At 44.6% G+C, this 18,652-nt stretch overlaps 1 protein-coding gene across 1 annotated transcript in view; it reads right to left on the bottom strand.

The window, feature by feature from the left end:
- The window catches only part of CD109 (CD109 molecule), a 139,800-nt gene extending 125,332 nt beyond the window's left edge, over positions 1-14,468 (bottom strand). The window contains exons 1-2 of the mRNA XM_012182386.4: positions 14,351-14,468; positions 12,872-13,044 (exon numbers count right to left, since the gene is read on the bottom strand). Coding sequence (XP_012037776.3) covers positions 12,872-13,044; positions 14,351-14,424 — 247 coding nt within the window. The 5' untranslated portion in view covers positions 14,425-14,468. The remainder of the gene's footprint in view (positions 1-12,871; positions 13,045-14,350) is intronic.
- Positions 14,469-18,652: the final 4,184 nt, after the last annotated feature.

The raw sequence follows: 18,652 nt of genomic DNA, 5'->3' as shown, positions 1-18,652 counted from the left end.
TATTCTCCTTCCTCAAGGGGTGAGGAATAAGGCTGAAGGCCCACTCGAGTCAGAATCAAAGAGCCATCAACAGAGACCTGGCAATAAAAAACAAAAATACAGACACACCTTGCCTCACGCCACAGGCTTGCGCTCACAAGGGAGGCACCAGGGCAGTGTGCATGCTGGGAGAAGCTCAGTACAACATAGCTGAGATTCCCAAGTGTTTACTCTGTGCCAGGCACCGCGGTGAACGTCCTAAAGCAGGACACCACAAAAAAAGGGAAAAGAACAAAAATTTTTAAACAAACCAAAAAAAGGAAAACAAATAGGGTGAAATTAATTTTAATAACATTTTATTCACTCAGTCGTGTTCAACTCTTTGCGACCCATGGATTGTAATCCACAGGCTCCTCTGTCCACGGAATTCTCCAGGCAAGAATACTGGAGTGGGTTGCCATTCCTTCTCCAGTGGATCTTCCTGACCCAGGGACCAAACCCAGGTCTCCCGCAGCGTGGGCAGATTCTTTACCATGTGAGCTACTGGGAAGGCCCATATAACCAAAATATTACCAATAAATGTGCAATCAATATTTTTAAAATGAGTTTTTTAATTCATTTTTTACTTGGAGGATAACTGCTTTAGAGAATTTTGTTGTTTTCTGTCAAACCTCAACATGACTCAGCCATAGGTATACATATATCCCCTCCCTTTTGAACCTCCCTCTCATCTCCCTCCCCATCCCACCCCTCTAGGTTGATACAGAGCCCCTGTTTGAGTTTCCTGGGCCATACAGCAAATTCCCATTGACTGTCTATTTTACATATGGTAATGGAGGTTTCCATGTTACTCTCTCCATACATCTTACCCTCTCATCCCCTCTCCCCATGTCTATAAGTCTATTCTCTATGTCTGTTTCTCCACTGCTGCCCTGTAAATAAATTCTTCAGAACCGTTTTTCTAGATTCTGTATATGCGCGTTAGAATATGATACTTATCTTTCTCTTTCTGACTCACTTCACTCCGTATAATAGGTTCTAGGTTCACCCACCTCATCAGAACTGACTCAAATGCGTTCCTTTTTAGGGCTGAGTAATATTCCACTGTGTATATGTACAATAACTTCTTTATCCATTCATCTGTTGATGGACATCTAGGTTGCTTCCATGTTCTAGCTATTGTAAATAGTGCTGTAATGAACAATGGGATACATGTGTCTCTTTCAATTTTGGTTTCCTCAGGGTATATGCCTAGGAGAGGGGTTGCTGGGTCATATGGTGGCTTTATTCCTAGTTTTTTAAGGACGGTATGGTTTTATCTCCATACCATCTTTCATAGTGGCTGTTAACAATTTATATTCCCACCAAATTACTGAAATAATTATTATCCCATCATTCCCAAAACAAATTATTGAGTTTTGCTCCACTTTTTGGCACTAAAAGTATTCAAACTCCAGTGTGTATTTTATACTCACAGCTCATCTTTATATGCACGAATCACATTTCAAGCTCAAAAACCACATGTGGCTCGTGGCTACCAAAATGGACAGGGCAGCTCTAAGGCACTGCCTCCTTTAAATCTCACAACAGAGTCTGAGGTAGGTACTATTACTGTTGCCTTTATGCACATGAAGAAAGAGACTAGATGAGCTGAATGACCTTCCCAAGGCCACATAGGTAGTGAGAAGCAGTGTAAGGGCCCAGTTCCAATGTGTCTAGTGAAAAAGTGCAAGTCACTCAGTCGTGTCCAACTCTTTGCAACCTCATGGACTATACAGTCCATGGAATTGTCCAGGCCAGAACACTGGAGTCGGTAGCCTTTCCCTTCTCCAGGGGATCTTCCCAACCCAGGCATCGAACCCAGGTCTCCCACACTGCAGGCGGATTCTTTACCAACTGAGCTATCAGGGAAGTGCAAGGTGTCTAGGGAGTCCCCATTCGGACCCACTGTGTCTCCCGAACTGCACAGAACAGCCCCAGCTGTCTAAAATTGCATAGGACAGCCCCAGCTTCTAAAATATCAGTCCAAAAAGCCTCATACTCCTCCCCTGTCACGCCTCTGTGGCTTACTGCACTCTCAAGCTAGTATCTTGACACACCCACTCTTCCATACTTTCTCTTATCCACGTGTTTTCGGGTCGAGTCCCTGTGTAGCCCTCCAGATGACCATCCAACAGGCTGGTCAACAGGCTCGCTTGCAACACTCACACCACATTCCTGGTTCCCTTGCATGGCAGACCCAGTTAACCCACCTGGTCCCTACTTCAGCAAGCCCACACTTTACCTGAGAACAGCAGCGTGGCGGCACTCCCAGGGGCCTCTGCCGCCAACCAGGTCGGCACGAGACGGGAAACCCGCCTGGCGTCCCTGCGAGGAGCCTGAGAGAACAGGAACTTTGCGCGGCACCAAACATTACGCCACCAATTTTGGGCGGTTCACAATTTGGTGCCTAATGAATGAATGGAGTTCGCAAAATAGTAAATGCCCTGTCTTAACTATATTCCTGAGGAGGTTTAAAACATTATTTCAGCAAATGTTAAATTAATCATACTAAACCATTTCTCCCTGTTACATCTTCATAAACGTGAACTCCTAACATCATCCTGCCAAAAGAAGCTACCAGGCGCTCTTAAAACACTTCCCTCCTTGTTTGTTTCCAAGCACTTAACCTCTCTGGTTTTCATATTTCGATTCATGAATCATTTCTTCAGAACTGAAGACCCACAGACCTGCCCACCAGCTCCCTACTCCTCCACCTCCACCAAATCCTTTTTGATCAGTTTCTTCGATCCCACTCTTGCAAAGGAAGCGAGTCAACTCATGGATTCTCCTAAGGGGAATGAGGGCAGAGGAGACCCAGCAGGTCGAGGACCCACTGTCATTTCCTCTCTTCCAGTTCTATCGCTGCAGCTTTGGTACGAGGTCCTCTTAGCCCAGACCAGGATGTGAGGAGCCACAAGTCCACTTCTTCTCACACTTCCAACCACACTGAAAGCAAAATGCCCTACCGCATCCCCTCAAGCTTCAAATGAGGCATGTGTGTGAGTGCTAAGTCACTTCAGTCGTGTCCGACTCTTTGCGACCCTATGGACTGTAGCCCGCCAGGCTCCCCGGCCCATGGGATTCTCCAGGCAAGAATACTGGGGTGGGTTGCTATGCTCTCCTCCAGGGGATCTTCCCGACCCAGGGACTGAACCCATGTCTCCTGCATTGGCAGGTGGGTCCTTTACCTCTAGTGTCACCTGGGAAGCCCCCAGTGAGGCATACTTCCACACAAACAGCTCCCCTCTCTTCTCTGTTCTCCTGTGCACCCTCCCCTGATGCCAGTACTGGTATCCACCTTTCTTGCGTCCCACTTGCTCACAGTCCAGCAGGGACCCAGGTTAGGGCAGCACCAGGGAATACCTCCAGTTCTTTCTCTCCTCAGGGAGCCTCTACTTTTAACGTTTATCCCCACTTTCTACAAAGAGATGACAGATCCGCACAATTTAGAGGTAACTATGGCAAGGTTTCCTAAAACCATATTTCAGTTTTATTCATCTCAAGCTGACACTTCAAAACATTTCTCTCTTCTGTTTCTTACTTATATCAAAGGGAAAAGTACCCTTTTAACTATAATCCACTCACCCGTGCTCCTGACCATGACCCCACTTCTCAGGCTAAATTATCTACCCCTGGCCTTTATGTCAGTACTGTGGGGGGTCTTTTTAGTAGTTATTTTGGCTGTGCTAGGTCTCTGAGGCTGAGTGCAGGTTGCCTCTAGCTGTGGTTGCTAGGGGCTCTCTGTAACGAGCATGGCTCCAGGGCTCGAAGACCTCAGCAGCTGTGGCGCACGGGCTCACTTGCACTAGGGTTTCCCTGGTGGCTAGTTGGTAAGGCATCTGCCTGCAATGCAGGAGACCCGGGTTCAATCCCCAGGTCGGGAAGATCCCCTGGAGAAGGAAATGGCAACCCACTCCAGTATTCTTGCTTGGAGAATTCCACGGACAGAGGAGCTGGGCAGGCCACAGTCCCGTGGGATCACAAAGAGTCAGACACCACTGTGCGATCTTCACTTTCACTTTTCATGTGGGATCTTCCCAGACCAGGGATCAACCCAGTGTCCCCTGCATTGCAAGGTGCATTCTTAACCACTGGAGCACCAGCGAAGCACCTCTACTGTGTTTTTAAAGAGACGATCCACCTCTCTCCTTTCAACCATCAAACTTCTACAGAGTGACACTTGGTCTTCACAGTGGTGAATTACAAAGGTGATATTTGAATCAAAACCTGAAGCAGCTGAGTCATGAAGACATCTGGCAGAGTGCATCACAGGGAAAGAGATGAGTAAGTGCAAGGCCCTGAGGTGGGGACACTCTTGCTGTGTTGCAGGACCTGCATGAAGGCCTGAGAGGCTGCAGAGTGAGGTTGGGGGGTACGTGAAGTGAGATCAGACAGACCGTGTAGGGTTTGCAGGCCATGGGGAGGCTAGATGCATGCTAATGCAAGACAGGGAGTGACAAAATCCCGCGTGCTTCCCAGCCAGTGGGTTGAGAACAGACTATAGAGCCGTATGTGTGGGTGCTCAGTCATGTCCGACTCTGTGACCCCCTGGACTGTAAGCCCACCAGGTTCCTCTGTTCAAAGAATTTTCCAGGCGAGAACACTGGAGCGGGTTGCCACTTTCTGCTCCAAGAGATCTTCCCAACCCAGGAATCGAACCTGAGTCTCCTGAGTCTCCTGCATTGGCAGGCGAATTCTTTACCACACTGAGCCACCTGGGAAGCCCCATAGAGCCATCAGTGGGGGCAGCGGGGAGCAGGGGGAAACAATCAAGGAGGCTACTGCAATCACTTTTTTGAAAGAAGAGTGCTTCTACATTTTCTGATTATATTTCCCCACCACCCGTTTATCACTAAAAACTTGCTTTTACTCCCAACAATCAACTTAGAAGTATTCATTCACTGCAGGCTCACCAATGCCCTTCTCTCTGTCCTTTTCTTCCCTGACTTTCTAGGACACTTCAGAGTTAATAAAAGGAAGTTAATAAAAACTTCCTTCTCAGTACTGTTTCTTCCCTTGCCATCTGAGCCATCTCAGCACCTCCAACCCATCCCTGTCTTGGCTGCTCACTGTCCAGCCATTTCACTGACTTCTCTTCCGCCTCCCAAGCTCCAGTCATCAGGCTGGTTCTTTCCATTAGCGTTATCTCTTGGGCATGCTGCACCTTCCCACCAACACTTGAAATATGGTCTGCCTCTATGAAAACAACGCCTTCAACTCTCTCCCTACGCCTTCAACTCTCTCCCTAGTTACAATTTCAAAACTATCTGCTGGGCCTCTCCGCCAGGGTGTTTCCCCACACTCACCTAAAGCAGAGAGTAGCATCTTTTCAGAAAACATACACACAAAGCTCTGTCTCCTCAGTCCTGCCACTCCCAGCCCCGGGCGCTTTCCTCTGGCACACCCTTCCCTCCTCTCATCTGTGAAGTAACTGTTCCCACAAAATGCCAAATATATCAGCAGAGGTGGAATGCTCATGAATGGACATCTGTATAGTTCTGCATGTAAAATGTAACAGAACCAGACAGAGGGTCACACACAAGAAGCACTACTTACCAACCACACTGAACTTTCTAAACAAACAAGAATAAAAACTCACCCTCTGCACTTTTAATATTATACTTTTGCTTCTGCCACCTCTGAAACTTCCTTCCTTCTGCCCTGCCCACCCCATTTATTCACGTTTCTCATACAGCAAATAATCCATGTGTTAGTCACTCAGTCGTGTCCAACTCTTTGCGACCCCATGGACTGTAGCCTGTCAGGGTCTTCTGTCCATAGAATTCTCCATGCAAGAATACTGGAGTGGGTTACTATTTCCTTCTCCAGGGGATCTTCCAAACCCAGAGATCGAATGCAGGTCTCCCATGCAATAAGTAATAAATTAGCAGGGGGAAATATTACTAGGAAAACAAGGAGTTCCAACATTGTAAAGTCTTAACAGCATAATGGATCAAATAGCAACCCCGCCCAAATTCTTACAGGATCTGATTTCTGTTTCCACCACAAGCCCTCAGTGACTCATTCTGCGTCAGAAGAAGAGCAGAACGTGTTTAACTTGGAGTTTAAAGAATCAGTCTGTTCACTTTCAACTTCACTCCATCACTGATTCATAATCAAATGCCAAGACATGTTTCTCCATTGCATTAAATTAACACCAAGGTTGAGGGCTGGAGGCTGCCTGAAAGGCACACAGGGAAACCTGGGCGGGGCCTTCAGCTGCCTTGAATCATCACAGACTTGCAAAGGCTTGCCTCTCACTCTCAGGCTTTCCAGTACTTGGTTGGTAACAATCCGTGAGAATCGTCTTAACTGAAGTGCAGTTGTTCTCATTTTAGCACAGCTGAGACTCACTTGTGGTGGCTGCTCAAAATAAAGTTTAGACTCCCAGACATTACCCATGTCTTGAGAAGATGACCATGAATCTGTATTTCAATAAGCATGACTCACATTTTGAGAATCACAGCAATAGAATTTCTAAAACTAACCTGGCCCCCAACCCACGCAGAACCATTAGTCCATAAAGAGCAACTCCACCTTCAGCTGAAACTAGCGCAAAAATGCAGGTAAGCATTTTTCAACTTCTTAGTTAGCTATGTTTTGTTTGTATCAGACAAAGCAACATTTGCAAATACATCCTAAGTCACACACAGTTCCCCATATGTCAGGAGAGTTTCCTAGAGTATAATGGAAAAAGCACTGGATTGTAAATTTGGGGGCCTGTGATCTGTTTCCAGTTTCTGCCACCAACAGGCATTTCACCTTGAGCAAGTCACTAGACACCACCCCTCAGTCTCCTCAGCCATGAACTAGGCGATTGACTTGGCTCATTGCCCCCAAATTCTACGAAGCTCAGACTAAATCGGGAGGAGAGCTGGCACTGCAGCTTGCAACTCTTAGATCCAGATTACATTTCATGAGATCCAACTCTGAACTACCACAAGCAAACGAGAAAAATGCTTTTTACAGAAGACTGATACCACATTGCGTCACTATTCCAAAGTGGAACAAGCAAAAATTCTTCCATGTTCTTCCAGGCAGTGGAAAACCTTCAAATTCAGAACCAACAGAACCATCAGAACCAACTTCACATTCAGGCGATATATACCATTTACTGTGTTAATCCAGGAAAATTATTCTCTCTCAGCCTCAGTCTTCTCATCTCTAAAATGAAGATAATAGGGCCTTCCTCCTAGGGTTATTGAAGTTAAGACTGTGCATTAATCTCCACACTAGAAGGAAACTCAGTACTTAATATGTTACATCCCTTCCCACCCCCTCCTAGTGAGTGTCTTTTATAGAGTTCCCAGTTCAAGATTGTCCCAACATGTGACCAAGAATTGCCTCTGACATGATTGCTGCCATCATCTTCCAATAACAGTAGGTACCAGCTCCTTGAATAGGTCTGCTGTGTTTAAGTGCTCTAAACATGTTTACCTCGTTTCATCCTCACAATAACTGGGTAACTGTACAAAGCAGAAACCACTGCTCTTCAGATGATAAAACCGAAGCCCAGTGAAAAGGTGACAGCCCACAGACACACAGTCATCGATGGGAGGGCATCAGGTAGCCTGGCTGCAGAGCTCAAGCTCATTGTGACCACACTCTGGTCCTGCACTGTGTATACACATTACACACAATACCAAAGACATGTGAATGAAGAATCCACACCCTTTATAAATAATTCTCACGTCGCTACAAGTTCAAACTGAGCTCTACTGGCACACTGCCTGTGAAAACCTTCCCTAGGAGACCTGCCCGCATAGCACACTAATTCATCTATGCTCATAAAAACCATGGCACTGATTGTGATCTACAAGCCATGAAATGTATGTTCGGGAGCTTTGTTTCCACCAGAAAGCCATCCAAACTGAATTGAATGATTTTTTAAGTTCTTCAGCTAACATCTCAAATTTTAAAATATTGCTTTTCCATCCCAGTGGATCAAGACAGAAAACAAAAAGGCCCATAGTCGATGGGAGAAGACAAAGAAGAATGTTTCATCCTTAAAAAATAGGAGATAAACATCCCATTAACTCTCCAAGATTTTAGGGCAAAAAGAAAAGGCAAGTTATTAAAGGATACAGACATAGACACAGAGTCCACCTCACCCGAACCCTTCCGTGGGAAGATGGAAGCAGACTGGGTGTAATTAAATACACAGCGCCTCCAGGCCAGGAGCGGAGAAGGCGGTGGCACCCACTCCAGCGCTCTCGCCTGGAAAATCCCACGGACGGAGGAGCCTGGCGGGCTGCAGTCCACGGGGTCGCGAAGAGTCGGACCCGACTGAGCGACTTCACTTTCACTTTTCACGCATTGGAGAAGGAAATAGCAACCCACTCCAGTGTTCTTGCATGGAGAATCCCAGGGACGGGGAGCCTGGTGGGCTGCCGTCTATGGGGTCGCACAGAGTCGGACACGACTGAAGCGACTTAGCAGCAGCAGCAGCCAGGCCAGGAGATGCCCTCCTGAGCACTCAAGTTAACAGTCAAGATTTTCTGTTTAGTAGTTTTTTTTTTCTTTTCTTTCCTCTTTTTTTGGGAGAAGAGGGACAGAAAAGAAATTGTATTAACTCATTTTTTATTTTATTTCATATTGAAGTATCACCGACAAACAATGTTGTGTTAGTTTCAGGCGTGCAGCAAAGTGATTTGGTTATATATACATATACAGGTATAAGGAAATGGCAGCCCACTCCGGTGTTCTTGCCTGGAGAATCCCAGGGACGGGGGAGCCTGGTGGGCTGCCGTCTATGGAGTCGCACAGAGTCGGACACGACTGAAGTGACTTAGCAGCAGCAGCATACAGGTATCTATTCTTTTTCAAATTCTTTTCCCATTTAGGTTATTGCAGAATACTGAGCAGAGTTCCCTGTGCTATTAAAAAGTCTACAGACAATAAATGCTGGAGATGGTGTGGAGGAAATAGAGCTCTCCTACACTGCTGGTGGGAATGTTAATTGGAGCAGCCACTGGTGGAAAACAGTATGGAGATTCCTTCGGTTTTTTTTTTAATCTTTTTTTCAGGGGTATGTGAGACCAGTGACAATTCATTAGTGGAGGAAAAGGGTATATTCTTCATTATTTGAGGTAAATCTCATTCAGGAAAAACAATGAAAGTTTACAAATGAACATTTCAAACTGTAAAAAGAGAATGGGAAATAAAACAGAAATTACAGTTTTAAGGACATCAAAAATAATTCAATTACTTTACATGCTTTAAGAGTTGGTTCTCATTTACGACCTGTGAATTCAAATGTTCTTAACATTTTTTTTCTTAATTTGGTGTGGAACTCCCGGGCAACAACACAATAAAGGAAGAAGTGAAAGACCAGAAGGTAAGAAATCAGGGGACAGACTCGCCCTCCAACAGACAGACAGTCTGATTCGATTTCAAATCTCCATAGCTGCTCCATCTTCTCTCCTCTGGCAACTACTTCCCACCGAATTTTACCAATTATATTTACTCAACTAGTTGTTTTCTACCATTCACCATAGAAATGATGATGATGGTGGTGGTGATGATGGTGGTGGTGGTTATAATCACAAGTACACGCCATGTCTGTACTCTTAGAACTCCTCAATGTTTATTAGAAACACTTTTTTCTCAAGGGCTATTGTTCACCAAAAAATAAATACATAAAAATAATTGATCCCCTATAAATACAGTTGATATATTTACAAATGAATAAACTAACTGTAATGTAGTCCATGCCACTGGCCTCAAGGATGGAAACGTAAACAAAATTCTCCCCATATCTACCAAACAAATAAATGAGATTTTCCTTGAGAACAAGCCATACTTTTTTATTTTATTAAGGTTTGTGCTGTGCTTAGTCACTTAGTTGTGTCTGACTCTTTATGACCCCATGGACTGTAGCCCGCCAGGCTCCTCTGTCCATGGGATTCTCCAGGCAAGAATAATGGAGTGGGTTACCATGCCCTCCTCCTGCAGGGGATCTTCCCAACCCAGGGATCAAATCGGAGTTTCTTTACATTTCCCGCACGGGCAGGCAGGTTCTTTACCACTAGTGCCACCTAGGAAGCCTATTAACATATATGCTGCAATTTAAATGCATTCTGGTTATGGTGAAACACTGCCCTACCAAGAAATTTCTAAGAACAGCCCAGCTGCTAGAAACAGCCACTCACAAACAGTCTCCCTCCTTACCCATCTCTGCTAGAAGGTGAAAGTGAAAGTGTTAGTCACTCAGTCGTGTCCAACTCTTTGGGACCCCATGAGGACTGCAACCCCCCAGGCTCCTCTGTCCATGGGATTCTCCAGGCATGAATGCTGGAGAGGGTAGCCATTCCCTTCTCCAAGGTTATCTTTCCGACTCAGGGATCAAACCCGGGGTCTCCTGCACTGTAGGCAGATTCTTTACCATCTGAGCCACCAGGGAAGCTGTCTTTTTCTTAGCAGTAACCTCTTGGAGGCCTCCATGAGAAAATGATGAAATAATCAGACCTAAAATGTATTTAATTTCTTGTGTTTAGATGGCAAGAAATAAAATGAATCCTAGGGAGATCCAGGCCCCATTAATTTACAAAGTCCTTCTTGATCTACATATTGTTACAACTGGAAAAATCAGATAAAGCAAAGGATGTGAAGACAGAAAGGGAGAAATGTCTTGATCCTTAAGTCCTAACCTTACAGGAAGCATCTGTTCTGAGAGCAATGACTCACAACCCCTGATAACAAAGTTAACATTTTCCTTTGAAAGAGGGAGCATGCTTGCAATGGTATTTTCAATGAAACAGCCCCTGAAAATGGTGCATTTTCTCTCTTTCTTTTTCAAACATCCATTAAGCTCCCAGGATAGTGCCATCCGCCCCTCTTGAGCCTTGTGTTGTCTGCTGTGACTTGGTATTTCAGTATTTTCTTTAGCCATTATCCTAAGGCCAAGATTTCATCCATTTTCAGAATAAATACTTCAATAATGAAAGTAGAGATTGGCCCCCATGTAAATAGGAAATGATGCTTCCGGCATCTTCTTCTTCACAATATTCACAGCTGTTGTTTATTGAGGGTCTAACAGGTACTAGATACTGATTTTAACTTTACACTATCCCCATTTTATACATGAGGACACTGAGGCTCAGAGCATTTAAGTAACCTGCCTAAGATCACACAGCTAGTGAGAAGACTCAGTCTCAGATCTTAAGCACTCACATTTCCTCTCCAGGGACAAGGCCTCCCACTTTCCTGTCTTTCCCACTACAAAACATAAAGTGGCCTGGCTCTTGCACGCATCACCTCTTCCAGCTCCAAATTTACCTACCCAGTCAGTCAACTTCCCAATACAGAAAGAATCTCAAATGCAGATATACTTTGATTTTATCTTATTTCATGATGGTATTAACTTCTCTATGCTGGTAAAGGGTAAACATTTATATAATGAGCTACTGTGGAATTTCATCCACCCTTCATTCTGTGCCCTTAAATTATTCTCTTAAAAGATAACTCTCAACATTATAGGAATTTATGCCTCAGTTTCTGGCCTATGACTAAACCTGTAATCATGCTTCTAGTTAACAGTATTTATAAGTGGGTGGTAGGATTACAGGTGATTTTGGTTTATTTTCTTTACTTACAGTGTTTTACAGGTTACCAGCACTGAGTATATATTACTCTCTCAATTAGAAAAAATTAAGTGTTCGTTTCATTGTGAAAAAATGAGTCTATATATTTAACTATTTACCCCTCAAAATTATTTTGCCCTTAGTACTGAAAAAGAAGATATTCATTGACCCAGTTTAATCCTGGGCCTAGTTAGAACCCAAATTTAAAATAAGAGACGTGGGTTCTTTTACAAATAGCTCCCACTTTTTACATTATTTTTCTTTTTTTTTTTTCTTGTCACTTAAAAAATTAAAACATATTCTATAAAACTAGATTTTAACTACAGTTATTTCTTTACTTCCCATGGGCCTACTTAGTAAAATCCTCTGCACCCAATAAAGACATATGGTTACACATGGTTTATATAAACCATATGCAAACATGGTCTTGTGTCAGGCTTTTAACCATGCCCATTCCCTCTTCTGGGCACACACTGTCCTACACCCCCAGACTCCTGTGATGCTCAGCGCGGTCATGAGAGGAGGGGTGATATGAGCCATGTCCAGGCCTGGCCCACAAGGACCTCCCACAGGAAGAACTCCACGTTCCTGCCCTGCAGGCTTGGAAGCCACATACTGATGATGACAGAGCCACAAAGAGGAAGGGACCTGGGCCTCAGAACCTCTCCCTAGAAGAGCATCCCAGGAACATCACTTTGGACTCTACATGAGTAAAAAACAAAAGTGTATTGTGTAAGCCACTGAAAATGTGGGGCTTCTTCATGACCCTACCTAGCACATGGCTTTATTAGCACACTCCAATTATTAATGCAGATGTACAGATGTGAGATTTGGACCATAAAGAATGCCAAATGTCAAAGAATTGATGCTTTTAACTGTGGTGCTGGAGAAGACTCTTGAGAGTCCCTTTGACAGCAAGGAGATCAAACCAGTCAATCCTAAAGGAAATTAACCCTGATACTCATTGGAAGGACTGCTGCTGAAGCTGAAGCTCCAATACTTTGACCACCTGATGCGAAGAGCTGACTCAATGGAAAAGACCCTTATGCTGGGAAAGATTGAAGACAGGAGGAGAAGGGGATGACAAAGGATGAGATGGTTGGATGGCATCACTGATTCAATGGACATGAGTTTGAGCAAACTCAGGGAGATAGCGAAGGGCAGGGAAGCCCGGCATGCTGCAGTCCATGGGGTCACAAAGAGCTGGGCATCACTGAGCAACTGAACAACAATTATTATCGCAGAAGGAGCTCTGCTGTGTGTCTTACCTTTTTCAAAGACCCCTTCTGCTTCCAGGACAGAGACCGTGCGGTTGGCTGCCATCTTCATCAGTTCCGCCTTCACGGTGACCTGTGAGGGGCTGTGTTCCAGAAGCTCCACCCCAATGGTCACATTTCCTCCCGGCCTGATGATCCCAGGGACTGTCACCAGAAACCTGGGCCTAAAAAGTTCCCAACAGCAAGAGGAAAATGAAGTTGCTTATCCTTACATCTTCATTCTTTTGAGATTCTCAAATTTCATAGATGGTGAGATAGATTCCCTATACAGTGTCAACTGTAACTGTTTCAATTAATGTGGCCCCACTGCTCCATTTAGCAACTGCATTTAAAGGCTGTTGAAAAAAACAATCATTCCCCTAAATCAATTTTTCTCCTGTTTTATTGAGATAAAACTGACATACAGCATTGTACAAGTTTAAGGTGTACAGACAACGATTTGACTTACACACATTATGAGACGATTATCACAATAAATTTAGTGAACATTCATCATCTCACATAGGAACGAAATTAAAGAAATAGAGAAAATACTTATTTTTTTCCTTGTGATCAGAACTCTAAGGATTTACTCTCTTCATAACATTCATTTATAACATACAGCAGTGTTAATTATATGTATCATGTTGTACATTCCCATAAATCAATGTTAATGCAGTAATGAATGCGCTGCTAGAGGATCGCCTGTGTTAGTATTTCCATTTTACAAACCACAAATCGCACAGGATAGCTTACACTGAGACATGCAGAAGTTATTGGCAAAGTACAAGCCTCTAAACTTCTTTATAGAAGACATCATCCCAGGGTAATTTTTTTTTCTTGGTTTAAACACACAAACACACACAGAGACACACACACATGGATTTTGCTTGTTTCTTCTTCAAACCTTTATATGTTTGGGCATCTACCCAAGAAAACATCATCTAATCAACATCACTGATTAAAATATACCATCTGAAATTAAACTATCTGTGACATTTCCAGGTGAAGCAGAGCACAAAAAATTGCTAAAAGAGCACTTTCTCTGCCCAAACCAAGAATTAGGGCTCCAGGGCAAAACCCTCTGAGGGGGAAGGAAGTGCATTCCATTACTTAAGTGTCTCCCTGGTTATCTTCCTACAAAGTCTGCACCTGAACCCATACTTAACCACCTCGGCCACACCTTATCATTGCTAAAGTTGAGACATCTTGTTTAGAAAAAATATGCATGCATGTCTTTAAAAGAAGGCACATTACTGTAGCGGGGGCGAGGGGCGCAAAAAGTCGAAACAAACTCAGAGGGAGTGTGGACTAAAGCTAAAAAGTCTTCAGAAAGCAGTCCTGGCCGGAGACGCTTAACAACCTCGTGGGTGGAGAAAGTTAACTGTCCCCGGGAGGACCGAGCTGAAGCGATGCAGGCTCCAATCTCCAGGCCGAGGTCCGGCTGGGGACCCCCGCTCCCCGCCCGCCCCGCGCGCCCCGCGCTCCTACCCGGGGACGGCGGCCAGCGCCGCGCTCCACACGCAGAAGAGGCAGGCGGCGGTCAGGAGCCTGAGGCCCCGCATCTCGGCGCTGTGTGCGCGGCGGCCGCGGGCTCCCGAGGAAATACGCGGGCCGCGCGGGGTGTGGCCTCTCACCGCCTCCCGGCTTCGCCCAGACTCCCGGCTCAGCAGTGAGCGCTGGGCGCGCCCGCCGGCCGAGCGAGGGCTCCAGACCGAGCCGGGGCGCGGCGGCTCCACCCCTCCCGCCGCATCGCCGCGGCGCTCCTCGGCGCCCCGGCCGACACCGCAGACCCGGCGGGAGACGGCAGGCGCGCGGCCCGCCCGACCTGGCGCGGCCGCCCCGCTCCGTCCCCCGGGGCCCCCGGCTCCGCCGGCGAGGCCGGGGGGCGTAAACAGGCCCCTCGTTGTGCGGAGAAAAGTGCACGGCCGCTCTGGGAGGTGGGAAAAGATCAGTCATTGTCCTCCAGACTGTGAGTCAGAATCTGAGAGAAAATGGCAAACACACACCGAACAGGGGTGTATTTTCTGGTAGCCGTTGGATGTATATGAATCAATAAGCCCTGGAGAAAACTTTTTTTCCCCCCTTGAAACAAAAAGTCATGTATCTGTTTCCCTCTCCAGGAAAATGTGGGTTTCTCGGTTTAAAAAAAAAAGGAGGGGGAGAGAAAATTCTGGCACGTGTGAGTGTGAGGTGCTGCTCCTTGAAACTCTGAGAAGCAACTGTGTGGGGAGATGCTTCGTACTCGGCTGCCGCTGAACACTTCGGCTACAGAAGGTATTCATTAGCACCGTGAAGCTTGGAGCAATTTGTTTAAACACTGGTTAGGGCGGCTCTCCTGTCCCCAAGGAAGGCCAGTGGCCCAGGGTGGCCCGCAGTTCCTCAGCCCCAGCTCCTGGGTCCTGGCTTGGCTGCAGCTCCTTCCCCGACTCCTTGGCACTCTCACCATCTTCAGATGACTCAGGCTTCACCATGGCTACACCATAAAAGCGGGGAACTGCCAGAAACCGTTGGAAAACGGGCACATTCAGTCCTTGACAATTTCAAGTTTCTAATTCACGGAGAAAAGTTTCAGATGGTGACCGTTTAATACAGGGAAAAATGCAAAAGGAAAAGAGGTCATCGGAAGGTTGTCTCTTCACAAATCTATGTGCTAAATAAGGAGGAAAGTAGCACCTAGACAAACTGTGGTTTGGGAGTCCAGGAACTTGCTTTCCTCCCTTTCCTGTCCCACCCTTTTTCACCCTTCTTCAGCCCTGCTTCAGGGCTCCTCCGCGCTCCTGTCTTTAGTGGCTTGCTTCCTGTGCAGGCAGGGCTTGGGTAAAGTGAAAAGGGCTGAAGTGGATCATTGGGTGCACTCTCTGTCCCTGACATGGCTATTACTGCCTGTCTGGTCTCCTCACCCCTGTAGTACAGGGTTGAGTGTGGGCTTCTGTCCCAATCTACATCAGTGCTTCTCAAGCTCTAATGCGTATGAGAATCACAGTAAAATGCAAATCCTGATTCAGCAGGTCTGGCATAGGGACTGAAATTCTACTTCATTTCAGCATACTGTGGGCCACAGAGGGTCTACAGGTAGACTCTGTCTTTGATGAGAAAAGGAAATCGGGAAACTGAAGAAAATTCTTTCCAAGCTTGACTTCAGAAGATGGATCAATCAATTCAGGTTCATTCTAGAGGCAGGCAGATATAAGAAGGACTCCAAAAAATTAGTTGATAACGTTGCATCCCCAGAAGATGTCTAGAAAAGTTTAGAACCACCTTGCTGTTTTATAAAATGAAGTCTATTAATATTTTAAATTGATGTGACCTCCCTGCTCATGCCTTTCTTCTCACAATACACACAAGAAGCTTAACCATGCAGAAATTTGGCCATGTGGATTTGCAGAAATGAGGCACAGACTGGGCTTCCCGGGTGGTGCTAGTGGTAAAGAACCCATCTGCCAATACAGGAGACATAAGAGACAAAGGTTCAATCCCTGGATTGGGAAGATCCCCTGGAGGGAGGCACAGCAACCCACTCCAGTATCCTTGCCTGGAGAATCCCACAAACAGAGGAACCTGGAGGGCTACAGTCTATGGGGTTGCAAAGAGTCAGACAGGACTAAAGCAACTTAGCGTGTACGCACACATACATTATATATATATATGCACTGAAGAAAGATTTGAAGGATATTCATCAAAATGTTATCCGTATCCAGGCAATTACGTGGACCTGCCAAAGTGTCTACATATATAAATATATATAACTTTTAAAAATAAAACAAAAATGATATTGTTTTAGTAAGTAGTCTTTTTGGAGCATCTTAGAAACTCTTTGGAATAAAATTAATGAATCTTGATACAAAAAACCTATGTATGTTTCTCCCATGAAAACTGAATGGCCTTTGGCATAAGAACCTCACACTGTTCCCATGTCCCCCCTGACATGTCTTTAGCATGTGGTTCATTGAGAAAAGCAGAATCAATAGGAGACAAATCCTAGGCAATTATGGGAGCTTGTGGAGCAGCTGTTGATTGTGCATCTAGTGTTGAGCTGAAGTCACTGTAAGTAAGCCAGGGGAATAAAGCTGCATATGAACCACAACAAGGAAACATGAGGGTGAACTGGAACGCGTGTGTCTATTAACACCTCCAACTCTGATGTCATGGATAACCTACAGGAGAAGACAGCTAGTATGTACTTGGCCCAGAATTCAGAAAAGCTTAAGGAGAAGACCCCCTGAGAAGCGGAGGACCTTGGGCCCCACTGCTGCCCTACACCCGCCAAGTCAGCTAGCACAGCAGTAACAATCTGGGCTGGTAGCCAATGCCTAGCGCCTTGCATCGACCTTCAGAGTGAAAAATATGACTTCTGCTTCAAGCTGGCTTCCAAATTCACATAAAGTGTCTCTTGTGGCCAACACCAACTCAAAACCATACAGGGAGGGGAATTCTGAGAAATTTAGCTTCATCTTGGATAATCTGGCACAGTACGAAGCTACCAAAGTCCATGCCTCATCTTGGCTTCTGAATATACCTGTTTTAACCATACTTAACTTCAACAAGAGACAGAAAATTCATGCTTTCCCCCAACATGATGCAAATATCCCTCACAGAACCAAAAACAACCCTCTCTCCAAAAGAGTACACAAAGTCCTTCAACTGTTTTTGGACATTATCGGTGCCTTTTCTAGCTGAATCACATTCTCCCTTTGAGAGCCTGTAACTTTAAACCTAAGGTTTAAGATTAACTGCTATTAATATATATTAGATGGTAGAAAATTGAGAAGGGGAAGAAATATATTAGTTTATATATACAATATTAATTATAGGATATTAAAGGTAATACTTATATAATTTATATATTAATAATTAACGTGGTATTATTAATGATTAGTATTAATGTAATAATACAGTGATGGTATATTCATACCATATTATTGTTGATATATTGATATAATAGTAATATTTATTTTATTATATAATCTATTACTATATTAATAATGTTATAATACTATATGTTATTATAAATGCTAATGATAATAAAAACATTCTATATATTATATTTATATTATAATTTTACATGGTCAGTTGCTAAGTACTGTCCGACCCTTTGCAACCCAATGGACTGCAGCCCACAAGGTTCCTCTGTCCATGGAGTTTCCCAGGCAAGAATATTGGAGTGGGTTGCTATTTCTTTTTCCGGGGATCTTCCTGACACAGGAATTGAACCCACATCTCCTGCTTAGCAGGTAGATTCTTTACCACTGAGCCACTTGGTAATTTTAATAAATAGTAATATATATTATATATAAATATAAGATATATAAATATTGGTAAATATTGTATATTAACCAGTATTTTTCCTTCCCCCTCTCATTTCTCTACCATCTAATGTGTGTTAATAACAGTTAATCTCATACCTCAGGAATGAAGTGTGTGTGTGTGTGTATATATATAATACATACATACATATATATGAAAGTGAAAGTGACTCAGTTGTGTCCACCTCTTTATGATCCCATACACTAAACAGTCCGTGGAATTCTCCAGGCCAGAATTCTGAAGTGCGTAGCATTTCTCTTTTCCAGGGGATCTTCCTAACCCAGGTATCCAACCCAAGGTCTGCCACACCGCAGGTGGATTCTTTACCAGCTGAACCACAAGGAAAATATGTATATATATATACTTGGATATATATTAGAATACATACCCGTATATCAAAACAAGAAGGAACTGCAGGTAGCTATTACAGTCTTTATTTCCGCTACTCTTCACAAGCTTGTATTTACAACTACCTTCTTCCACTAC

Source organism: Ovis aries, chromosome 8, assembly GCF_016772045.2.
Source record: "Ovis aries strain OAR_USU_Benz2616 breed Rambouillet chromosome 8, ARS-UI_Ramb_v3.0, whole genome shotgun sequence".
NCBI classification, from domain to species: Eukaryota; Metazoa; Chordata; class Mammalia; order Artiodactyla; family Bovidae; genus Ovis; species Ovis aries.
Note: the sequence above shows the minus strand (reverse complement) of the source record. Positions and strands in the feature narration are given on the sequence as shown.